General features: G+C 37.0%; 1 protein-coding gene and 1 long non-coding RNA gene across 4 annotated transcripts; both read right to left on the bottom strand.

Annotated features, from left to right (window-relative positions):
* Positions 1 to 572: 572 nt before the first annotated feature.
* On the bottom strand, positions 573 to 19,551 carry LOC131333877 (uncharacterized vacuolar membrane protein YML018C-like). 3 transcript variants are annotated; one of them, XM_058368678.1, is made up of 9 exons: positions 19,379 to 19,551; positions 17,795 to 18,007; positions 15,255 to 15,659; positions 13,459 to 13,676; positions 12,911 to 12,981; positions 12,727 to 12,828; positions 5,043 to 5,160; positions 4,827 to 4,962; positions 573 to 823 (listed from the first exon to the last, which is right to left on the bottom strand). In XM_058368678.1, exons 2-9 carry the CDS (start codon positions 17,873 to 17,875, stop codon positions 761 to 763), a joined length of 1,194 nt encoding a protein of 397 aa, XP_058224661.1. In that variant the 5' UTR covers positions 17,876 to 18,007; positions 19,379 to 19,551; the 3' UTR covers positions 573 to 760. The 3 variants fall into 3 exon arrangements, with proteins under 3 accessions (XP_058224661.1, XP_058224660.1, XP_058224662.1); XM_058368677.1 differs by lacking the exon at positions 19,379 to 19,551 and having other exon boundaries at positions 17,795 to 18,144; XM_058368679.1 differs by lacking the exon at positions 19,379 to 19,551 and having other exon boundaries at positions 15,255 to 15,569; positions 17,795 to 18,133.
* Positions 8,106 to 9,086, bottom strand: LOC131333878 (uncharacterized). The gene is made up of 2 exons (XR_009201953.1): positions 8,757 to 9,086; positions 8,106 to 8,659 (listed from the first exon to the last, which is right to left on the bottom strand). It is a non-coding gene; the product is annotated as an uncharacterized LOC131333878 (long non-coding RNA).
* Positions 19,552 to 21,064: the final 1,513 nt, after the last annotated feature.

Below are 21,064 nucleotides of genomic sequence, written 5' to 3'. Positions count from 1 at the left end.
TTCCAGCAACCAAACTCCATCAGTCTTGAAAAAAAATTCATAACAAGTAGTAGAATTATAATTGTTTATAAATATTACACACACACACACACACACACACACACACACACACATATATATATATATATTAATTTTTTAAATATCTCACGGTTCGGTTCGGTTAATCCACGGTTTTGAAATAAACACCAATCCTAATCCGTATCACGGTTTTTTAATTTTCAAATCCGTGTCCGAATCATTAATCCAAGGACAAAATCCAAAAAGCATGGATCGGTTCGGTCCGGACCGGTTTCACGGTTCCCGGTTTTTCTTGGACAGCCCTAACCATAAGTATATTGTGACCATTAATAAATAAAGAGAGAATCACAATAAAATTAATTCACCATTTTTTTAATTCAATCTTTAATATGTTTATCAAACAGTTTTTTAGCTTAAAAAATTTCGGCATTCAACATTCAACTTTCAGTACTTAATTTCTTAGTTTTCAATTTTATCAAATAACCCCTAATAAGTTAACTTGCAACTACCAATTGGAAAACAAAAAAAAGAAAAGAAGAGAACCATTTGACCAAAATTCTATATACCACAATATGAGAACAACACTTACATTTAAATCCTTCTTGCACTGCTAATTATACAAGAAGCTGCATTCACTATCTTATCTCCTTGATGCATTTGCCGATCGAACCATAGAAAAAGAAAGAGCAGTGCATGGCCAAAAGAATTACTATCGCAGAAAAAAGAATTACATGACTAGATGCTACAATCCTAGTTGTTTTGACAGCCAATCTGAAAGGTTAGCTATAACGAATCCTGCAAATACCTGTGACACAATGAAAGGAAAATATGATGGTATAACTAGGAACTGAAAAATAGGATGCATGCAGCCAGAAAAACCAAGGACTGCTTTAGGGTCCTATGTAGAAATGTAATGCCAAAAACGAAAATTGATGATTTAACCGGAATACTGGGAGATCAGATTTCTCACACTGTGTGCACCCAGTGATTTGAGCGTGCATAGTGGGTGGGGTAGATTTATTTTCTGAATTTTTTAATGTTTTGTCTGTTATATATTTACTCTTTTAGCTTCATCAGAATACAAGCAAGTCGGTCTTTTCTCACTCGGGAATGCCTAAATCTTTGTAGAATTTCGTTTATAGCTTCAAACTCCAAAAATGGATGCCAACAATTTGCTTTCTACACCTTGTTGGGGAACTGGAGTTAACGAGAACAATGTCATATTGAGTTTCGAAAAGCCCTAGGGTAAATTTACTAACTTCATTTCAATCAAATACAATTTCTCCCAATAAACAAAGCCTAAAAAGGATCTCAAACATGACATTTACCAAAGCACCTCAATGTATCAAAACAACACACTAAAAAAAGGATAGGCATGGGAGATTCATACAATGCCTGCTATCCGAGATAATATACTTTCAAGTTAAATGAAGAAGAAAAGAGAGGCTATGTTCAAGTTCATAGCGTGAAAGTATTATGCATCGTGATCTCGTCGTATCTTGTATTTTAGGCAATGAATTGCATCGTGATAATATCGTAATCATATCTCTTTGTAATTTTCTATTTTAAGTATAGATTTTTTTAGTTCTGATAAAAAAAAAAAGTATAGACTTTTCTCTATTTAAGTTTGTATTAGCATTGTAACCATTTACTCTCAATATTCAGTAAAACATATCAGTTCTCTCTCCCATATGTTTTGTCACATGGTATTAGAGCCTAAGATCTAGGCCTGTGGGATATTCGCTTTCCGACGGGCGGCTTATGCCTAGCCGTCGTTTGCCGGGCACCCATCTATTTTGTCATATGGTATCAGATCTGCCACCTCCATGGCATTCTTTGTTATCGACCTTCCTCTTCTCTTCTCTCTGAGCCGATCTCTCTGATCTATTCATCGATCGTGGTTCATCTACGCACTTTCTATACTTGGTCTCTGAAAACTGTTTATTCACTTCCGAGTTATTTCAGGCTATGTTTCTCTAATTTCGCATATCTGTAGTTCTGTCTTTCTTATTTCTGGCTCTATTTCTTTGATTTTGCATCTGAAATTTGTATGGCACTCTCTTTTTCTTCTCGAAAATCATCTGAATCTTCATCTTTTGAATATGCATTTGAATATGTACAAGGATGTAAATTTTTTGACCTCAGTATACAATGAAACTGCAAAACTGCAAATAAGAACCAATGGTTCCCATCGTTACCAGCCACCAAAGTTATTCTAAAAACTGATGGCTCCCATCCTTACCAGCCACCAGAGTAATACTTAATATAACTGTCAAGTTCCTTGAGTCATTAGATATCATATTTCTAGGAGTCTTACGTCCGTTGTAATTTGTATCCAAGTAAACCATTATCAGGGGTGGATGTACACAGGGCACGTGATTGATAATAGGGCAAATTTTCGTAGTTGTCCCTCTAATTTTACGGTTGTCTCAATTTCGTCCCTCTAGTTTCAATTGCTACCAAATAAACACTGTAGTTTGTTTTACGTTGCAAATTGGTAAAATCGTTAACACCGTAAATGAAACTAACGGAAAAATATGATTAAAAATTTAAGTGTTCCAATTTTCAATCCGGTTGAACCGATGCAAAGATCTTATTTTTATTTTTTATCATTTTAGTCTAGATGGTCGTAATGGATTTTTGGCTCAAGGCCTTTCAACGAGCACCCGAAGACTCCTTATTTAATTTCAGGGCTCTCTTAGGGTGCTCATTGAAAGGCTTTAGAGCCAAAAATCCATTATGACCATTTAAGATAAAATGATCAGAAAAATAAGATCTTCGCACCGGTTCAAATGGATTGAAAATTGGAATACTTATTTTTTTCTTAGAGCCAAAAATCCATTATGACCATTTAAAATAAAATGATCAGAAAAATAAGATCTTCACACTAGTTCAAATGGATTAAAAATTTAGAGCTAAAAATCCATTATGACCATTTATGATAAAATGATCAGAAAAATAAGATCTTCGCACCGGTTCAAATGGATTGAAAATTGGAACACTTATTTTTTTGTAAGTGTTCCAATAAATGATCAGAAAAATAAGATCTTTGTACCGGTTCAAATGGATTGAAAATTGAAACACTTATTTTTTTGTAAGTGTTCCAATAAATAAGTGTTCCAATTTTCAATCCATTTGAACCGGTGTGAAGATCTTATTTTTCTGATCATTTTATCTTAAATAGTTATAATGGATTTTTGGCTCTAAGACCTTTTAATGAGCACCCTAAGAGAGCCCTAAAACTAAATAAGAAGTCTTCGGGTGCTCGTTGAAAGGCTTTAGAGCCAAAAATCCACTACGACCATCCAGGATAAAATGATCAAAAAATAAGATCTTTGCACCGGTTCAACCGGATTGAAATTGAAGCACTTAGTTTTTTAATCATATTTTTCCGTTAGTTTCATTAACAGTGTTAACGATTTTACCAATTTGGAACGTAAAACAAACTATAGGGTTTATTTGGTAGCAATTGAAACTAGAGGGACGAAATTGAAACAACCGTAAAACTAGACGGACGACTACAAAAATTTACCCTTGAATAATATTACTGTTCTACTCATTTGTAGCATGCATCTTGTATGCACCTCACAAATACAACTATAGCTCTAATTCCTCTTTACAATTGTTGGTTTAGTACTTTGTGTTTATTTGGAGCATCCAATTCTTGATTCTCTTTATTTTGGAACGTTGTGGAGAAAAAACGTAAAAGAAAGTCATTTATAGACCCATCTCAATCATTCTAAGAACTTGTCGAGGTCAATTGTATAACTTACACTACGAATTTGTTTGAAGTTTTGTGCTCATTTTTAGATACTTTGGTAAGAAAGTATGCATCATAAACTTTTGTGGTCAATAATGCATGTCTAAGTTTAGTATCATTTTGTCATGGTCGACAAAAAAAAGAAGGAATTTTGATGATTACATTTGTTAAAGCATCCAACTCGAAATTAATTGGCAATAAGTGGAGAGGCCACCCGGACTCATACCTCCTTGTTTTGAAGGTTATGACCCGCACGTGTGACCTCTAAACCACACGTGGAAAGGTATCATACTCTTGTTTGAAGGTTATGATTAACCAATGCGGGACAAACTCTAACACTCTCCTGCACGTGCAAATGTAAACAAATGATCCATAACAAAAGGATCACAACAAAATAAGGTGCGCTTATGGCAAAAACAATGGGGCTATCAACCAAGAGAGCCTTGTCCAAAAGCCTACGAAAGCTTAGCTCTAATACCATGTTAAAGCATTCAACTCAAAATCAATTGGCAATAAGTAGAGAGGCTGCCTAGGCTCATATACAAATTTTGGAGACGATAATTAAACAATGTGGGACAAGCTCTAACACACGTTACACACCCCCACATGTGCGACCCTGGCTTGCACATGGAGATATAAACAAAGGATCTATCACATAGAGATTATAACGAAACAAGATGCACTTAGGCACAAACAACGGATTAATCAATGAAGAGAGTCTTGTCGAGAAGCTTCTGAAAAGCCTAGCTTTGATACCATGTTAAAACATTTAACTCAAAACTAATTGACAATGAATGGATAGGCCACCCAGGCTAACTAGTTTTGGAGGTTATGATTACCTAATGTGGGACAAGCTCTAACAACATTAATAAGGTATCCCTACAAGGTTAGATTCATGGGTCCAGGCAGTAATTATGTGGTTAGGATTTGTGATGATAAAATACCAATAACACACCTCACATCCAACTCTGGTGATTGAGAACTCATCTTTCTTATTTTACACTCTAGTGCGTTAAACCTCATTTCATTTGCATGACGTGATTATTACCTGAGCTGAACCAAGCATGTATATGGCTGAATAATGACGGCCATGAATCATCATATCGGCCACCATAGCAAGTGGGATGGTAAGAGACATCCCCAAGGTGGCCACTAGAGGAGTTGTCCAAACCACGCATAATGCCCTACATAAGACAGAGCAGTTTTCAATAAGCTATGAAGATTTTGATGAATTGAAATTCAGTTGGAAGCCGTCGTTACATACCAGAAGTAGTCAGAAACAACACTTCCAACAAACCCATTAGCAATAACAACTTCCTCCAGTTTAATGGTACGAGGAATCATGAACTTGGGTTCAATTCCTAAGGCTGTTAACGGCCATACTGCAAGGGACAATAAAGATATTGCTGTCAAGTTACATGGAGAAACAATCAATGGAACCGAGACGCCCACTTAACTATATACATCATTACTTCTCTGTGAGCAGATAAGGAAGTGGGAAGAAAAGGTAAGAACAGAATAAGGAAATTCAAAACTCCAAGAACAGTCTCTCTCTCTCTCTCTCTCTCTCTCTCTCTCTCTCTCTCTCTCTCTCTCTCTCATATTGTAGCACCCCATCTCACATCGGAAGTCTACATGGATGATCTTGGGCATATAACAAACCTTGTGGGCTACTACTAGTACCTTAGGCTTAAGCTTTTGGGCCATGTGGTGTGGCTTGTGGATTAAAATCAAGGTACTAGGCCAGTGGCTTGCTTGGAGCGTTACATGTGGTATCAGAGCAATCTGTGTACGCGACCATGTTTGTATCATTTATAAATAGTTTATCCTAAAGACTTGCAAAACTCCAAACATGAATTTGATTATAATAATCTTCTTTGTTGAGATTTCGAACACTTAGGTTAATTCATTGAACATCTTCGATTCACATAGAATGTTGCATCTAAGTAGGGCTGTAAATGAGCCAAGTTGTTCATGAGCAGCTCGGCTCGAGAAGAGTTCATTCAAGCTTGACTCGGAATGTAAATGAGTGAGCTTGAGCCATACTTCCCAGCTCGGATGAGCTCGCGAGCCGAACTATACATCCGTATATATACATATATATATACTAGTGTAATGCACGTGCTTCGCACGTTTTCGCATGCTCATTTGTTAATTTGTTGTTTGCAAGTTTTGTTTGGTTGTTGTAGTGTATTAAGATGTGAACTTGGAGCATAATATTGGTAGTTTTGTATGGCCGTTGTAATTTGGAAGGTTTATATTGTGAGTTTTGTGGTAGCCACTGTAAGTTTAATTTGGATAGCCCAATAGAAACGGCAAATGGTGGCTGCCTATGCAGCAGCAGAAACGGCAAAACAGGGGAGGAGAGAAGGTCATCTCTGGATCTCACTTTTCGAAAAAAAGAACGGGCCTAAATACCAATGAAAGGAACTCTGAGGTATACCAATGAAAGGAACTCTGAGGTACACTCGCAACCAGATTTTTACCATACACGTTCATCACAGTTTAAAACAGGTTTCATCACATGTGTTCTCCTGCCTCTTAACTAAGTTTCCACAAGAAAAAAGATAACCAAAGCAAAGCCTCTAGTTAAACTCTCTGAAGCTTCATAATTGATGAAATGTAATAAAAAGAATAGCATGACAGTGGCTTCAAACACAAGGATAGCAAAAATTGCCCTCCGTATAACAAGACTTTCAGACACATAGAATCAATTAATTTAAACAGCAGTAAACAGTAGAAAACAGCAGGAAACAGCACAAGAAGAAAACAGCAACAGTTTTCGAAGCTAATACAGAGTTCCAAACTAAGAAAAAAGTGCCAGCAATGATAAAATTTAATATGCCTTTTACAAGATATCCATGCTACTTACATTCATCAAAGTTACATTACATCCCATTAAGCTTGCTTAAAGTTCCCCCCAAAATCTAATCTAATCTAAAGAAAGAACAACCAAACAAAACAACTGTTTAACAACTTCAGTAACTTTCAATGAAACTGAAAAATTGGGATCACATTAGATTCCCACCACACTGTACATATCATCTTTTGCTAATACATGTTCTCATCCTAATTAAAGCATAATCTAGGTCACCATAGAACAACTGGGAAAAATATCTCATACCTTCCTCAATACAACCACTCCAACTACAACGAAGACACGGCTAATACTACTAAGGGTTAATATCCTCTAACCCATTTGAATCAAATACAACCATTCTAATATAGCCCGTATCAGCAACTACAACATACACATAATCTAGAACTTCCGAAAAAAGCAATTTTATCAGTATGGCAGTGCACACTGGATGGAAACGATCTCCCTTGCTCACCAATCCAGCGTAGCATATGCATTTGAAATGAAAATAGCGCCCAAAGTGTCATCCTCCAGATAACATCCAAAGGTTCTCACAAACTGCTGAATAATACTTTATACGTTAACAAAAACATAGCAAAATAACAATAAGAATACCATAATACACTAAACTACATAATGTAAACCTCTTTACCTACTTAACACTGCTATAAACATGGCCAAAATCTACCAAATAGCTCCCTTCCCCCAGCCAAGAAAACTGATGTACTTTCAGATGAATATCATAGACCCACAACCTCAGAAAGTCGTCCATTGGTCCCTTGCACTAAGAAAGAACGTGATATCATGAGCTCTAGTCCCTCAGGAGGTATTGATGAAGACTTGGTGGATCCTTTGGAGGTGAACCTTACAGATTCTGCTCATTCAGCCGGTTTATGTTGCATGCTTTGGGAATATTGCTCATGTCAATGTATTCTACACCTAAGCTATCTTCAACTTGAACCCCAAAACTCTGTTGTGGCGAACGTAAGCATTAAAAATTGCCCAAAAACCTGTCCAATATTGGAAAAAATCAATGCTGCAAGTAAAAGACTGAGAGAAGGCCTATTCATGGGAAGGTCTATGAAACAGAAGGCAACTATTATGAACAAGCATTAAGCTGTAAGTCAAAGACAACTGGGAGCTGAAAAGTAAATCAACTTCTGAGAGGTTAGATGGTGGAGAACATTCTCATTTTGTAACTGTTGTGATGTCTATAAAAAAGTAAACATCTGGTAGATATTCAGGCAGTTGGATAAATGTGGCAGTCATCAAAAGGTAGCTGAACAGAAGCAAGTTTAAAAAGACAAATACTTTTTTGGGTTTTCCAAATATCAAACAGAATCCCAACAACGTAACGGTAGGAAAAGCACTTTAATTAACACACTCCATAAAATAAACCATTTCAACCTCCACTAACTGGGAAATATACTTATACCAATACAAAAGCACATCCAATTTAATTAACAGAAGTTAAACACAACAAGCTGCAACTTCATTGCCATTTACAAAGTCAGTGTGTTCTTGGCACACTTTACAATCAGATTTGGCAATACAAAAATGGCTTTTTCAAAAAGCTGTGAGCCATTGTCATTATAAGGAACTCTACAAAATGAAGGTAAACCAGAGTACTGGACCTTTCTAGTTGAAACTTGTACTTACAAATGAACAACATATAGGCTCATCTTTCCTACATAGTTAATCCTAGAATTCCACTGAACTGGCCTGTCCAAATCTAAATACAAGTCAGCAGTCAAAAGAGGGGGAAATTAGCATTAGTACCACCAATAGATACGCTCGCAATCATTCACACTGAAAACCATGGTATGCAATTGGAGGTTGATATTAGGACTCAGCACCAACATGTCAGAGCTCTCAAGCTTGTGTTCGTCAACGAATAATTTCCAACCATAACCAACAAAGTGCCCAGCAACATACCGCACAAACCAACTTCTTCCTCTCGACACCAATCTAAAGTATTTATGGCCATGAGTTTCGCAAAATAGCTGGAATCGCATAGGCAGTTCCTAGAAGTAAAACAAAAAGTTCTTTTAATGTAGGCATACATTCTAAAATATATATTCTTATAGAGTTTTCAGAGTTGATCACATAATTAAGCCTAACCAGCCTCTCAAGATCAGAAGTCGACAGTAGTAGATTGCAGCGCAATGCATGCCTAGAAGCCCTAAAATTGCTTGGTGGACAAGCAGTTAAAGCCGCAGCTATGGGTAGGCACACAAAGTATTAGCAACTATTTTGAATTACTATAACAAATGCAATAGTAACTGCATGCTTATAGCCATTAGTATTAGACATAGCCAACTCTGCATCCCATCCAATCGGAGCATTCGCTTGATGAATTGGTAGAGTAGTAGACCAATCATAGCTAACCTCGCACCCTTCTTCATCAAATACAAATAGATCAAATTGTAGGTGCCCAACTAACCCAAACATAAGGACAACACGATCCCAGCCTACAGTCAATTCATCATTCTTCAGCTTCACATGGAAGAATCGAGCACCACTGTGGATTATCACCACAGCATCTGATGGTGCAAAGATATATGGCACGAACTCTTCCGGTATAGCTTGCATTTAAACATACAATTCAGCTCAAAGCATACATGAAAAAATCAGCAATAACTCCTAAACAACCTTTAAAATCATCTATTGAAATGGTATTTAAAGTCTTACTACTGTCATATTCTCTCTGATTTGGACAACATCCACAAACCAATAGCAGTGGTGATCTGCAAGAGAATGAGGTCCAAGAATTTTTTTTTGTTTACTGTAAGTACTTACAATCACCACTATAATGTGAAATATGTTTTCAGTGAAAGTTCATAATTACCAATACCATGAGGGGAAGTAGGGGAAGTAGGAAGAACAGGTAGAGCATTAGCCGAACGGTAAAAAGGCTAAATGAACCTTGGCCTTGCATTGACAATTGAAGTCAACCAGTCTTCAAAGTCTCCAGCTTTTTCCCACGCGAACTGCTCACTAAGCTCAAACAAAACTGAATATTTCTTTATGAAAGGCACATCAGTGGTATATTGTAAGTTATGTGTGCTTCGTGACGTTGACTCTCCAACCCTTACAACTGTCATTTGAACTCCTCAGATAGTACACTGCTCCAGGTTCTGTTCCAAGCCTACAGCGGCGCACCCGCAGAACTTCGATAAAGTGCAGCAAGTATATGCCAAAGCATCTTGAAAGCTTACAGCCATATATACTAAACGCAAGAAACCTTTATAGGCAATTCCAAGAATTACATCAAAGATGACTGATATATTGTTAGTATGATAGCAAAATATCTAACACACCCACACAAAGGCTCTAAAGACCACTAAAGGGCATAAAATGCCACACGTAAACAAGATCACAAGCAGTTCAAACAAGCATAAACTATATCACTCTGTACTTGCAGACGTAACATCTGTAGCAAATATGGTCTGGAAAACTGTTTTCCCTAAATCATGGAATCGGATTGGAATCGAAACTCTTACAAACGCAAAATTTGTTAAAAAGATGGTCTGGAAAATTCTTTTCCCTAAATCATCGAATTGAATCGGAATCGAAGCTGGAAATAAATCAATAATTTACCTCTTCTCACGCCTCCTCTTTGATTGTAGCACGGCCGAAATGCGGTGAACCAATTACTGATCTCGCATCTCCTTTTAAGACGTGGACCGCCGGAGCAACAGTGTCGTCATCATGAATTAGGAAAAATAAATCGGCTCAACAGGTACAGAAATTCAGTGAATTACGGAACCAAAGTACCAAAAACGAAGCTTGCCTCTCGTTCAAAGACAGCGTCAAGCACACCAAGTACAAGAAATCGGCGAAATCAGCAAAGAGAGTACCAATTTCAAGCGCGAAAACCGGACGACCGACCATGTCTCTATCGCTTCTCTCATGATCGAGCGTTTGCAAGAATACGAGCGTACAAGAATTCGGCGAAATCAGCAAATAGAGTACTAATTTTCAGCGTGAAAAACGGACGACCGATGATGAATCTATCGCTTCTCTCACGATCTAGCATTTGCAACAATAATGTAAGATACCAAATCTATCCATACACAGACACCGGCAAGACCAAACACAAAGGAAAAAGCACAAAGGGCATTAATGTAAATTCACACTATGCCATGGCTTACCAACCTAGGATCTTTTTATTACAAGTGTATTGATATATGTGTGTGTGTGTGTGTGTATACACACATATATAGTCAAGATCAAGTCAGGACCCCTTACAGTCAAGACGTCAGCACCTCCTATGTCCCGATTAAATTTTGATAATTCGAGCCGCTCAATATGATCAGAACATGATTTTAAGGGTACCCGTGAGAAATTGGCAAAAAAATGATAGGGAAAGGGGAGGTGCTAACGGTCATTTTTTTTGCCAATTTCTCGCAGGTACCCTTAAAATCACGTTCTGATCATATTGAGCGGCTCATATTATCGAAATTAGATTAGGAAAGGGGAGGTCCTAACCGTAAAAGGTTCTGACTTGAACCGGACTGTATACATACATATGTATTATATATTTATATATATGCATAATAAATATATTTTCCAGAATTTTCATGTATCCCACGTACAGCTGCCATGTGTAGGCTTCATATGCAAGGCAACAAAACACTTGAATTTGAGGGAAGTGGTGGCTTTATATAGCAAAGCAAATGCCTGATGACTCCTCAAAAACTTTCCGATGTGGGACAAGCGGAAGTGAATTTCTCAACAGAGCATTTGACACGAGTCCCACATCAGAGAAAAGAAGAAGTGGTATACAAAGATCCTGTATAAGATGAGCTCTCAGCCCACAGCATTACATGCTTGCTTCACACGCGAGTTCCGAGCTCGAGCTTGATAAGTGGCAAGCCGAGCTTGAGCCCAGATATCAAAGCTTGTTTCGAGCTCGAACCGAGCTCGCCCATATTTTGGAGAGCCGAGCTCAAGCGGTGTAAAGCTCGACTCAGCTCGGCTCGTTTATAGCTATACATCTAAGAAACCCAGTTCCAGATCTAAATGACAATTCATTTGATAGCGCTCTTAATTTGCACGGATGATTCTCTCGACAGGGACAACTTAACTTGCATTAGTTCGATAGAATCATCTACTATCACACTCATTGGTTAGTGAGTGTGATATTATTCAGTATTTTTAGATAAAAAAAATAACAATATCACACACAGTGATCAATGAGTGTCTTGGATAATTGATGTAACATTATTGGACCCATTCCTAACATATTAAAGTTTGGGAATGAGAAGGTGTCAGCATTGTATTTTCGTACTTCTGTATTCCAAACCATTCTCACAATCACACAAACAAGGGCCACTACTCGTTATTATGTAAGGATAGAAAGATTAAGTACCAGACTAAGAAGCACTTTCAATCCCCCACACGTGTCGGACACTCATCCAAATGTATCCAATTAGTTCTCTATAATTTTACAACCAGGCATGCTTTAGATTTGGCGACACACAGGTCCATCACTTGAGCAAACACAAGACACTTGCAAGCTTGAGGTCCAATGGTATAATAAAACCATGAATTGCTTATACCTATTACTACCATACAAAAAGATTAACCATGTATGAAACAATTCAACAAAAACAATGAACTGAAATTCAAATAAGCAATGGCAATCGAAGGGAACAGCTTTCTCGTGCTACGAAACACACATTGACTTCAGGCCTCAAAAGACCTTCTAAACTTGATCAATGTACTGATCAGGAATAGACATAGGGTTTTTACATATTTACAATGCTGCCTTGCCTCCAATAATTTTCTATTTTAAATGACATTTTACTTATAAAATTAGCTTCTTGACTCATTATTGAGAAGATAACCCACCTGACAGTTTACTTAGAAGAATCTGGCTACATGGTCCCAAAGGATGCCAAGGAAATGAAAACAAACAACATCATGGTATAGCAGCACAGTAGTATTAAGTAGAGTATTTCAAAATCAAGCAAAATGAGGACACTAAAAAACAATATATCAAAATGAGGACACCAACTAATAAGCATAACAAAATCAGAATTAATATCTACATTGAATTGGATAATCAACATTGAAACATTCTTACCAAGCCACCATAGTGCAACAAGCGTGAAAAATCCAATATAACCGAACAACTTTTGCAAATCGACCCTTTCTCCTTCCTCTCCAGCAAACTTTTTGAGAAGGACTGCAACATTGTTTGCGAAATTTTCAGCTTAGTGTAATACTAGGAAGAACTTCAAGACTTGGTAGAGAGAATAATGCCTGGCCTGAGAATAGTGCGTATGTCATAGCTGAGAGAAGTCCAAAAAGATCTCCAACAAAGGAGCGGCTTCCATTCCTTTAAACGAAACAAAAATTTCAAAAGTCAGTCAATGCCCTTAAACATGCAATACACAAACTAAAGAAGACGATTTGCAACATCATCAGCATTAGCAATTCAGCCCACAGGTAAAGAATACCGCCAAGCTGTGTTTGATACTACTAAAAGTGCACATGGGAGAATGTTCTGAAAACATCTACACAACTGTCGGAAACCCAAATAACCGGTAAAGGTTGATAGTAAAATCAATATTATACTGCATGAGATAGTACTTTTGTGAGGAAGTTGCTTTAAAGGAATTCTCTACCTTAGGCAAAGAATTCGGTGGAATTAATGCCTAATGAGTTGAGTATATTTCTCCAAAAAATTCAATAATGTGTTGTTTTGACACATGCGACACCAATGACATGGAGAAATGAGCCGACCTAAATGCGAATAAACGACACCATAAATACCAAATCCAAAGTCAAAGTCAACAACAAACGAAGGACTTACGCAGTGGCAGCTAATTGTGACTCATCTGTGGCCCAAGTTTTCCCCAAAGTTGTCATGGCAACACCAGCCATACAGACAAATACAGCAACCACTTTTGCAATGTTCAAAGAATCTTGGCCCAGAAATGTACCAATGAAAAGTGTAAATAGTGCTGAAGTAGAGGATAACACTGTCGTACTTGCAACACTTGTACGTGCAAGGGCAGCATTTGCCAGATACTGCATTTCAATACAATGAAAAAGAAAGAATTAAGATTCGTATTTGTCAAAGAAGCATAAGTAAATCTGCATGCCTCAGTGATGTCCAGATGAGATTTATTGGACTCAAGAAATCAGTAGAACTTCACCCTCCCATTCCCCGTTTTCTGATTCTTTATACTTTACACCCGTGTGCCCATTGAGACACAAATACTGCACCACCTTGTTTTTGGCTTCGAAGAGTTACCAACTAGGCTAGCAGCTGACAGGACAGTATACTTCCTATTGCCTCCACAAAAAGAGCCAGCTTTGGCCTAAAGCCCCTAAAGCCGCCACTTTAGGCCCCAAATTTTGACTAATTTTGGAGACCCCCAATTGTATAGCCCAATATAAAAGTGAGGCCTATATAAAAATTAAGTTGGTCTACTTAAAAATTTTAAGGGCCCAATCCAAAGTAAAGCCCAAGTAAGAAGGTCCAAAAGATGAAATAATTTGGTGTCTATTGTGTAAATCTCGATGAATTTTTTTAAAGAAGACAAACTTTTAAATTTTGATGAGGGATTTATGTTCCGAATTGAAAATCTTGAGAAACATTTCACCAAAAAACTAAGAAAATTGAGTGAGTTGCTCACTTACTTTTAAGGCAAAGGATATTTGTTTTTGAAATGCCTGGATTGCATACAGAATATTGTTAATTATTACAGTTAGAATTGCATCAAGGAAAATAATCTTTTCAAAGTTAAAGTTGATAAAAACCTACCTTCGGTCAACCATGTCACGGGAGAGATTGAATAATTTGAATGGATTGACTGTCGTCTATTGAAAAGGCTATGGTGAAAAAACTTGATTATGCAAGTTTAATTAGTACATTTGTAGCTAAAAAATGAGAAGATTAATGTTAGATGATCATTCTTGGGTTATTGATTTGGGGTATTTATGCTCTCAAATGCTAGTAATGATTTCATTATGAAGGGGTTGTTAGCATAACTGTCTTTAACCATGCAATATATATTGCGATTTTAGGGCCCCATTCAAAAAGTTTGCTTTAGGCTCTGTAAATCTCAGAGCGGGCCCTGTCCACAGACCACCCTCTTGAAGAAAAAAAAAGGAAAATTTGTCGGAAATGGATTTCCTAGCCATGACATTGAGGTTGGGAACATCTCAACCTCTAAGCATTCACCCAAGAAAGTTTCTGAATGGCAAAGAATATGCCAGCGCAATGAATTAGACAATAAGCCATGCATGGAAAGCCACTCCTTACATGAACATAAAAATTACAGAGAACTATCCCTACTTAATTTTGGGAGATGAATAATGTTCAGAAAGTTGTTTTCCTAAAACTCCTGCTTCAAGATTGAAGGTTTCTGCAGATGTTTATATGACAAGCCTAATAAATGTAAGCAAGGGACCAGGGCTGAGATTTTCATAACAAAATAGGTTATCTAGAAAAGGGTATATCCACAAAGCTACATCTAGGAGGAAAGGGTCTTTCATTTTTCTTTCATTTTCCTAATATGTACAAGAACAAGTCGGACACTCACAAATACCAATCTTGAACAAAAAGAGGCCCAGAAGAAACCAGACAAAGAAGTTACATACCTCTGTAACAAACCAGATCGGTGCTATATAAAATCCATAAGCAGCAATCTGCCTTGTTGTGAGCTCTTTTTCGTGTAGTTTTAACGTGTTGACATCACCTTTATGACTAGAAACTAAAAGCGCCCCCTCTTCCTGAGCAGAAAAGTCAAAGTCTGCATCACTGTCTTTTCTATTCAAAGTCCCTTCTAGTTCCATTTCCATACTCCCCACAGTGCACTTTAAAGCGGAGTTGAGTCCAGCAGGGGACTCATTAGTAATAGTTGCACCTTTAACACTTTTACAAGAGCGTCTTCTTAGCATATTACGTATCCAATCCTTAAAGAAAGCAATTGGAAGATAAACTATCATCATAGAAGCTCCAAGATAGGTCACTGCAAATGGTTGCTTGTAGTCTGTATAAATACCCTGTTAAATTGATAAAACTAAAAGTTATGATCTGGCAAGGTCAAATAAATTATGCATTGCATTGTGAGAAAATACAGCAACTATATTGCCTAAAAGAAAAATCAAGAGAAATAATATACTAAAGCATTAATCAATTAGTACCCAAAGACAGAGAAAAACAATCATGCACATTGTACAATCTATTGATAACAGAAGAAACACCACGCCTATCAAAAAAGAAGAAGAAGAAACACCACCTTGACCAATATTGTGAAGAGAAATCCCACGTCATGAAACATTGCATTCTATGCAAGGGCACCCTCAATTCAACGATGAGTTTTTGGGGTTGAATTCTACCCAAGATTGTGTAACATGTAAGAAGCACGGACACATCTACAAGCCTTTCGTATCGGTGTCGGACACATATCAGACATGGACACGTTCCCGACAAGTGAAATTATGTGTCTGAATATTTAATTATTTTTTCTGAGTCGGACACGTTTTGGACACGCTTCGACACGTACTCGACACGTATCGGACACGTTCTGGGTGGTTATGTAATTTTTAAAATTTGAAATGGAGTAACAATGTACTATTTGAGATATGAACCAAATTTAAAGCCAATATCAAACAACTTAATAACGAAAACTCAATCCTCTATTCTCATATTTTCATGGGAATTTTCATCTTTAGTTTGGAAAAAATAATATTTTTATATAATATTGAATTTATGTATATAAATATATTTATATATTTATGGTATCCTCCAACATGTCCGTGTTGTTTTTGGAAAAATTATGTGTCCGCATATCCATGCCATGTCGGTGTCCTTTATCTGTACTTCTTAGGTTATGAGAACTAGGGATCAGGGAGGGGTCTAGTGCGTATCCCTGGCCTGAACACGAAGGGCGGCAAATGTTGTCGAGTAAGCATGCTACGAATGAGAGAGGGTGTAAATCAAAGTCTCGCATTGCTTGAGTGCCTAAGTATATAGTGGGAATTGTGAGGGGACCTTCACTTCAATACTTAGAAGCGCCGATACAGACAAGGACTCTAACATGGACATGGCTACGCACGACAATTCGAAATAAATGGGACACAGACACAATGGGACAAACAAAAAATGTGTATGTATATTATCATAGATATTAAGTTGATTTCATATGAACATTCCATCCGAGGAAAGCAAAACAAACAATATCTTTACAATACTTACTTTTCCCTTTATGAATATTCTAATTTAAACGAGAGTTTTCTTTGGTTGAAATTTCTTTATTCATACTTTTTTCCTTGTACTTTTCGAATAGCTTACTTTGACCCCTGAAATAAGCTTTCAGTATCATTAATTGATCCCTATCATGTTTCCACTCGTGTCCAAGTTGAGACACAGCCACATGGGTGTCCTCGACCTGTGTCCCTGCTTAAAATTAATGAAACTTATTGGACCTGCAGAGTCCATGATGTGTCGTGTGTTCCCGGCACGTCCGACACGGATAAAACAAAAACAGTTAGGCATGTGGGTAGTCTGCAGCTTCAATAGCTAACAGACTCGGTAGCAAATATCGGGAACGAGTGCATGTTTGAGTGTGAAACCAAAACAAATCAATCATTGGAGTTAGCTACATGAATCCTTTTATCCATTGAGCTCTATTGAGGGTATGTTCCGTGATATTCAAAAAACCTAGATCCTTTTGAACTACATCTTCTAAAGTGAAATTTGGCCTAAACATCACCTTAGTGTTACCATCTAGCGTAACCATATCACTCCTCCTAATTGTTATCAAATGATCATTAGGACACAGCATGATACTCTTATTCTGAAAACTTTTTACTAGCCATTTTAAAAAAGAAAATACCCACTCATCGTTATTATTATCTTCCCAATGTACTCTAAACTTTTTCTAAAAAAAACCTCCAATTAAATAAATTCTGAAACGACCAAACAAGTTCTTCAAAAGTACTATACAAGTTGCAACAAACAGAGTATTCCAGGGTTTTCGAAAACATAATAGTACATCCAATTATGCAAATTAAAACTTCCCAATTTACATACCAACAAAAAAACAAATACTTGAAATCATTTACATATATGTGTATGCCACAATTGAAATTTAAACTCTTGGCTAGGAGAGCAATTAGAGGAAGAGCTATTTTACCTGGGTGACTTCTGCTGAGGAGACCCAAATTATAACAACAGCAGCAATTAGAAACAACCCAGCTTTATATCTCCAACCCATATCACAAATTCAAGAAGTACCCAGTAATTAAAATTGCAAACGGCCACAAACCCGACAAGGGATTGCTTTCTTTCTCTTGGATCTTTGACCCTAATCCTGGATCTTTCTCTTGTCAACGACACAGGAAAGTCCCTGCAGGCATAAATGGTACAATATAGTTGGCCGTTGAGATGTTGCTGTTATGGAGAGAGAGAGAGAGAGAGAGAGAGAGAGAGGTGTAAAAGAAGCACCGAAAATATTGGAGAAATTGAGAAAAATGCCTTACATTTAGGTTAATGATAAAGCCATGATTACTTTTTATTAGGGGCGGCAAACTGGCGGGTTTGGATCAAATTGGGTAAGTTGTTAGTGGGTTGGGTCTCTAATGGGTCATTGACCCATTTAGACCTATTAACTATGAGTCTAATTACCTATACCCAACCCGACCTATTTATTTTAAAGCAAACCCGACTCGCCCATTAACCCAATTACATATATACTAAAAATTATGATCGAAAAATTAGAAAAGTAAAAAAAATTTATGATCGAAACTCATAAATTTTTTCAAAAAGACGAGAATAAGTAATTTTTTTTGTCTTATTGATTTTTTTGTCTTTATTTAAAAAATTATAAGTTTCGATCAAATTTTTTTACTTTTCCGATTCCTCTCATCAAAATAAATTAATAAGTCACAAAAATATGACACAAAACAAAAAAAATGCAAAAAAAATTTGAATAAGGACAAAAAAATAAGTCAATTTTTTAATCCAAACCCGTTGCGGGACTACCATGAGAGAAATTTATTCACGGCGGAGCACAATTTCATGGGTCCATTCGCACAATTAATGGATGAGATGTGTTTTTAATTTTGACTGGTCAAAATAATTATTACCGGTCATAATTGATTTTTAATTCGGACCATTCAAAATATTTTTAGACGCGTGTGATTTAATACAAAACAATTGAATAAAAGAGAGAGAAGCTATGCCCCTAGAGATTGGGGGGGGGGGGGGGGAGGGAGAGAGAGAGGGGGGGCCGGGGGGAGAGAGAGAGGGAGAGAGAGGAAGATAGGGGGGGCCGTACTCCTCCACTTTCCAATTGCAAAAGAGACCAATTAAGAGATGGAATTTGGTGGGTTACTTTCATTGCCCATTGGGTCATTTAAGTTGACCCAATTGATGCCCAATTATGACCCAACTAATAATGGGTTAGCTGGGTTTGAACCCATTCTTACCCAACTAATAAATGGGTTGGGTTGGGTCTATTTTCTAGTTGATGGGTCTGGGTTTGTTAATGGGTCTGGGTTCAATTTGCCATCCCTACTTTTTATATAGCCACGACAGTTTCATGTTAATTGACAGTTCTATCCTTTATTCTTCACTCTCATCTCTACTACGCGGACCTCCCTTCTCTCTCATCTCTCTTACGCAGATGCGTCTCCTTCGAGGAATACAGACCCATCCAATAGTTGCTCTACTCGATTGTTGACGTAATCATTACGAAGGAAAATATTTTTCGACTAACCCACATTTGCTGCCATTCCGAGATACAAAGTCATCTCCGTCTCGACTACTGGAATCAGATCGATGCCTTCTATTGACGATGGCGATAACTGTCGTTGATCATAGAAATCGAGCAACACAGCCCATTCTCATCACTTCATTTCTATCTTGATGGAGATTTATAAAATTCACACATTAAAAAGGTGGATACAGGATTTGACCCAACATCAAATAGGAAAAGAGATATGGCTAATTGCCTTTATCCAACGACAATGTGTTTTTTGCTTCCTTTTGGAAATCATATGTGTACATGCATGGTTGAGGGTTCAGAGAGGGGAATTTAATCAATAGTGAAGGAAATTGAATCAACAAGGAATTTGGGCTTTTCTCAGCCAACAAAAGAAGAAAGAAAAGAATGGGCCGGTGGTGGAAACTCGAGCTAGCAGCAGCAGGGGGATGGATCCCTTGTGTTGACGGTGATGGTGATTAAAGGCAAGGGAGCAGTGAGATTGAGGACATGGGTCTCTCTCTCTCTCTTGAGAGTGAGAGTGAGAAAGGAGGAGGAAGAGGAGACTGACAAGGGTAGAGCAGTCAATAAGAAAAATATGTCATGGTGTAATGATCCGGATTTTTGACCCAAATTTTTTTTTAATATAAATTTATATTGTTAAATTTCTAATTCAATAATTAATTAGATTGAATAATTAAAATATATTATTATGTGTATAATTGATATTATTTGCACTATTGTATAAGATATGTATTTAAACTTTAGATATACAGGGAATCAGTGATTCATAGTCATCTCTTATCTTTCCTATCTAAACCCTAAGTAGAACTCTATTCAAACTAACTCTCTACTTCTCTATCTCTCATCCTATACATAAAAGCGTCCAGATACATTCTCACCATGTACATACATGCGTCCACATACATTAGAATTGAAAACCCCCCTAAATGTGGCACTTGTCCCCTATCTTTTTATCATTATCAGTATTACTCTTTTTCCTCATTCCACAACTTCTATACTTATCCTCTCACCTTCTCACTACCTTATTCTCTCTTATTATACATACCCACATAAATTCGAAAATTGAACACCAGTATATTATTTTACTTTCAATTCTATTGTTGAGTCTGGAATAGAGAGAGAGAGAGAGTTGTGGCCATAGGTATGTGCACACCGTGAGTTTCGTGAGTACACCGCCGCTGTGGGCCCTGTTGGAGTACCGCCGGACGCTGCCCCGAGATTTCAAAATCACCATGGCGATCTACGGACACCGTACAACACTTGTCCGAACTTAGAATCGCGTTTGAGGTAGTTTTCCGAAAACCCGAAATCTAAATCTGCATTTTAATGGAGTTACTTAGATTTAAAGTTTATTGAAGATGATGATCTGCTGTTAAATTATCAATTTATTTTTAGCCCTATTTATATTAAAATTTAGTCCGGTTGTGCTGGAATGATTAGTGTTATACCCTGTGAAAATTTATGATCATTTAACAAGTATTTGATTGTAAAATTATTATTGATGATGCATTGTTGATTTGTATTTGAGTGAACGTTTACGTGTTTAATAAATTATTGGGATAGATAAATGTTTATGAAATATTCACAAGAATATTTTACTAGTAAAAATTTATTTAGATTATAAACAAGAAATATTTTAGATTATATATTAGTAATCTTTAACTCTAATAAATATTT

The sequence above is a fragment of the Rhododendron vialii genome, chromosome 7a, assembly GCF_030253575.1.
Source record: "Rhododendron vialii isolate Sample 1 chromosome 7a, ASM3025357v1".
NCBI classification, from domain to species: Eukaryota; Viridiplantae; Streptophyta; class Magnoliopsida; order Ericales; family Ericaceae; genus Rhododendron; species Rhododendron vialii.
The sequence above is the reverse complement of the archived record's forward strand: the minus strand, read 5'-3'. Positions and strand labels throughout refer to the sequence as shown.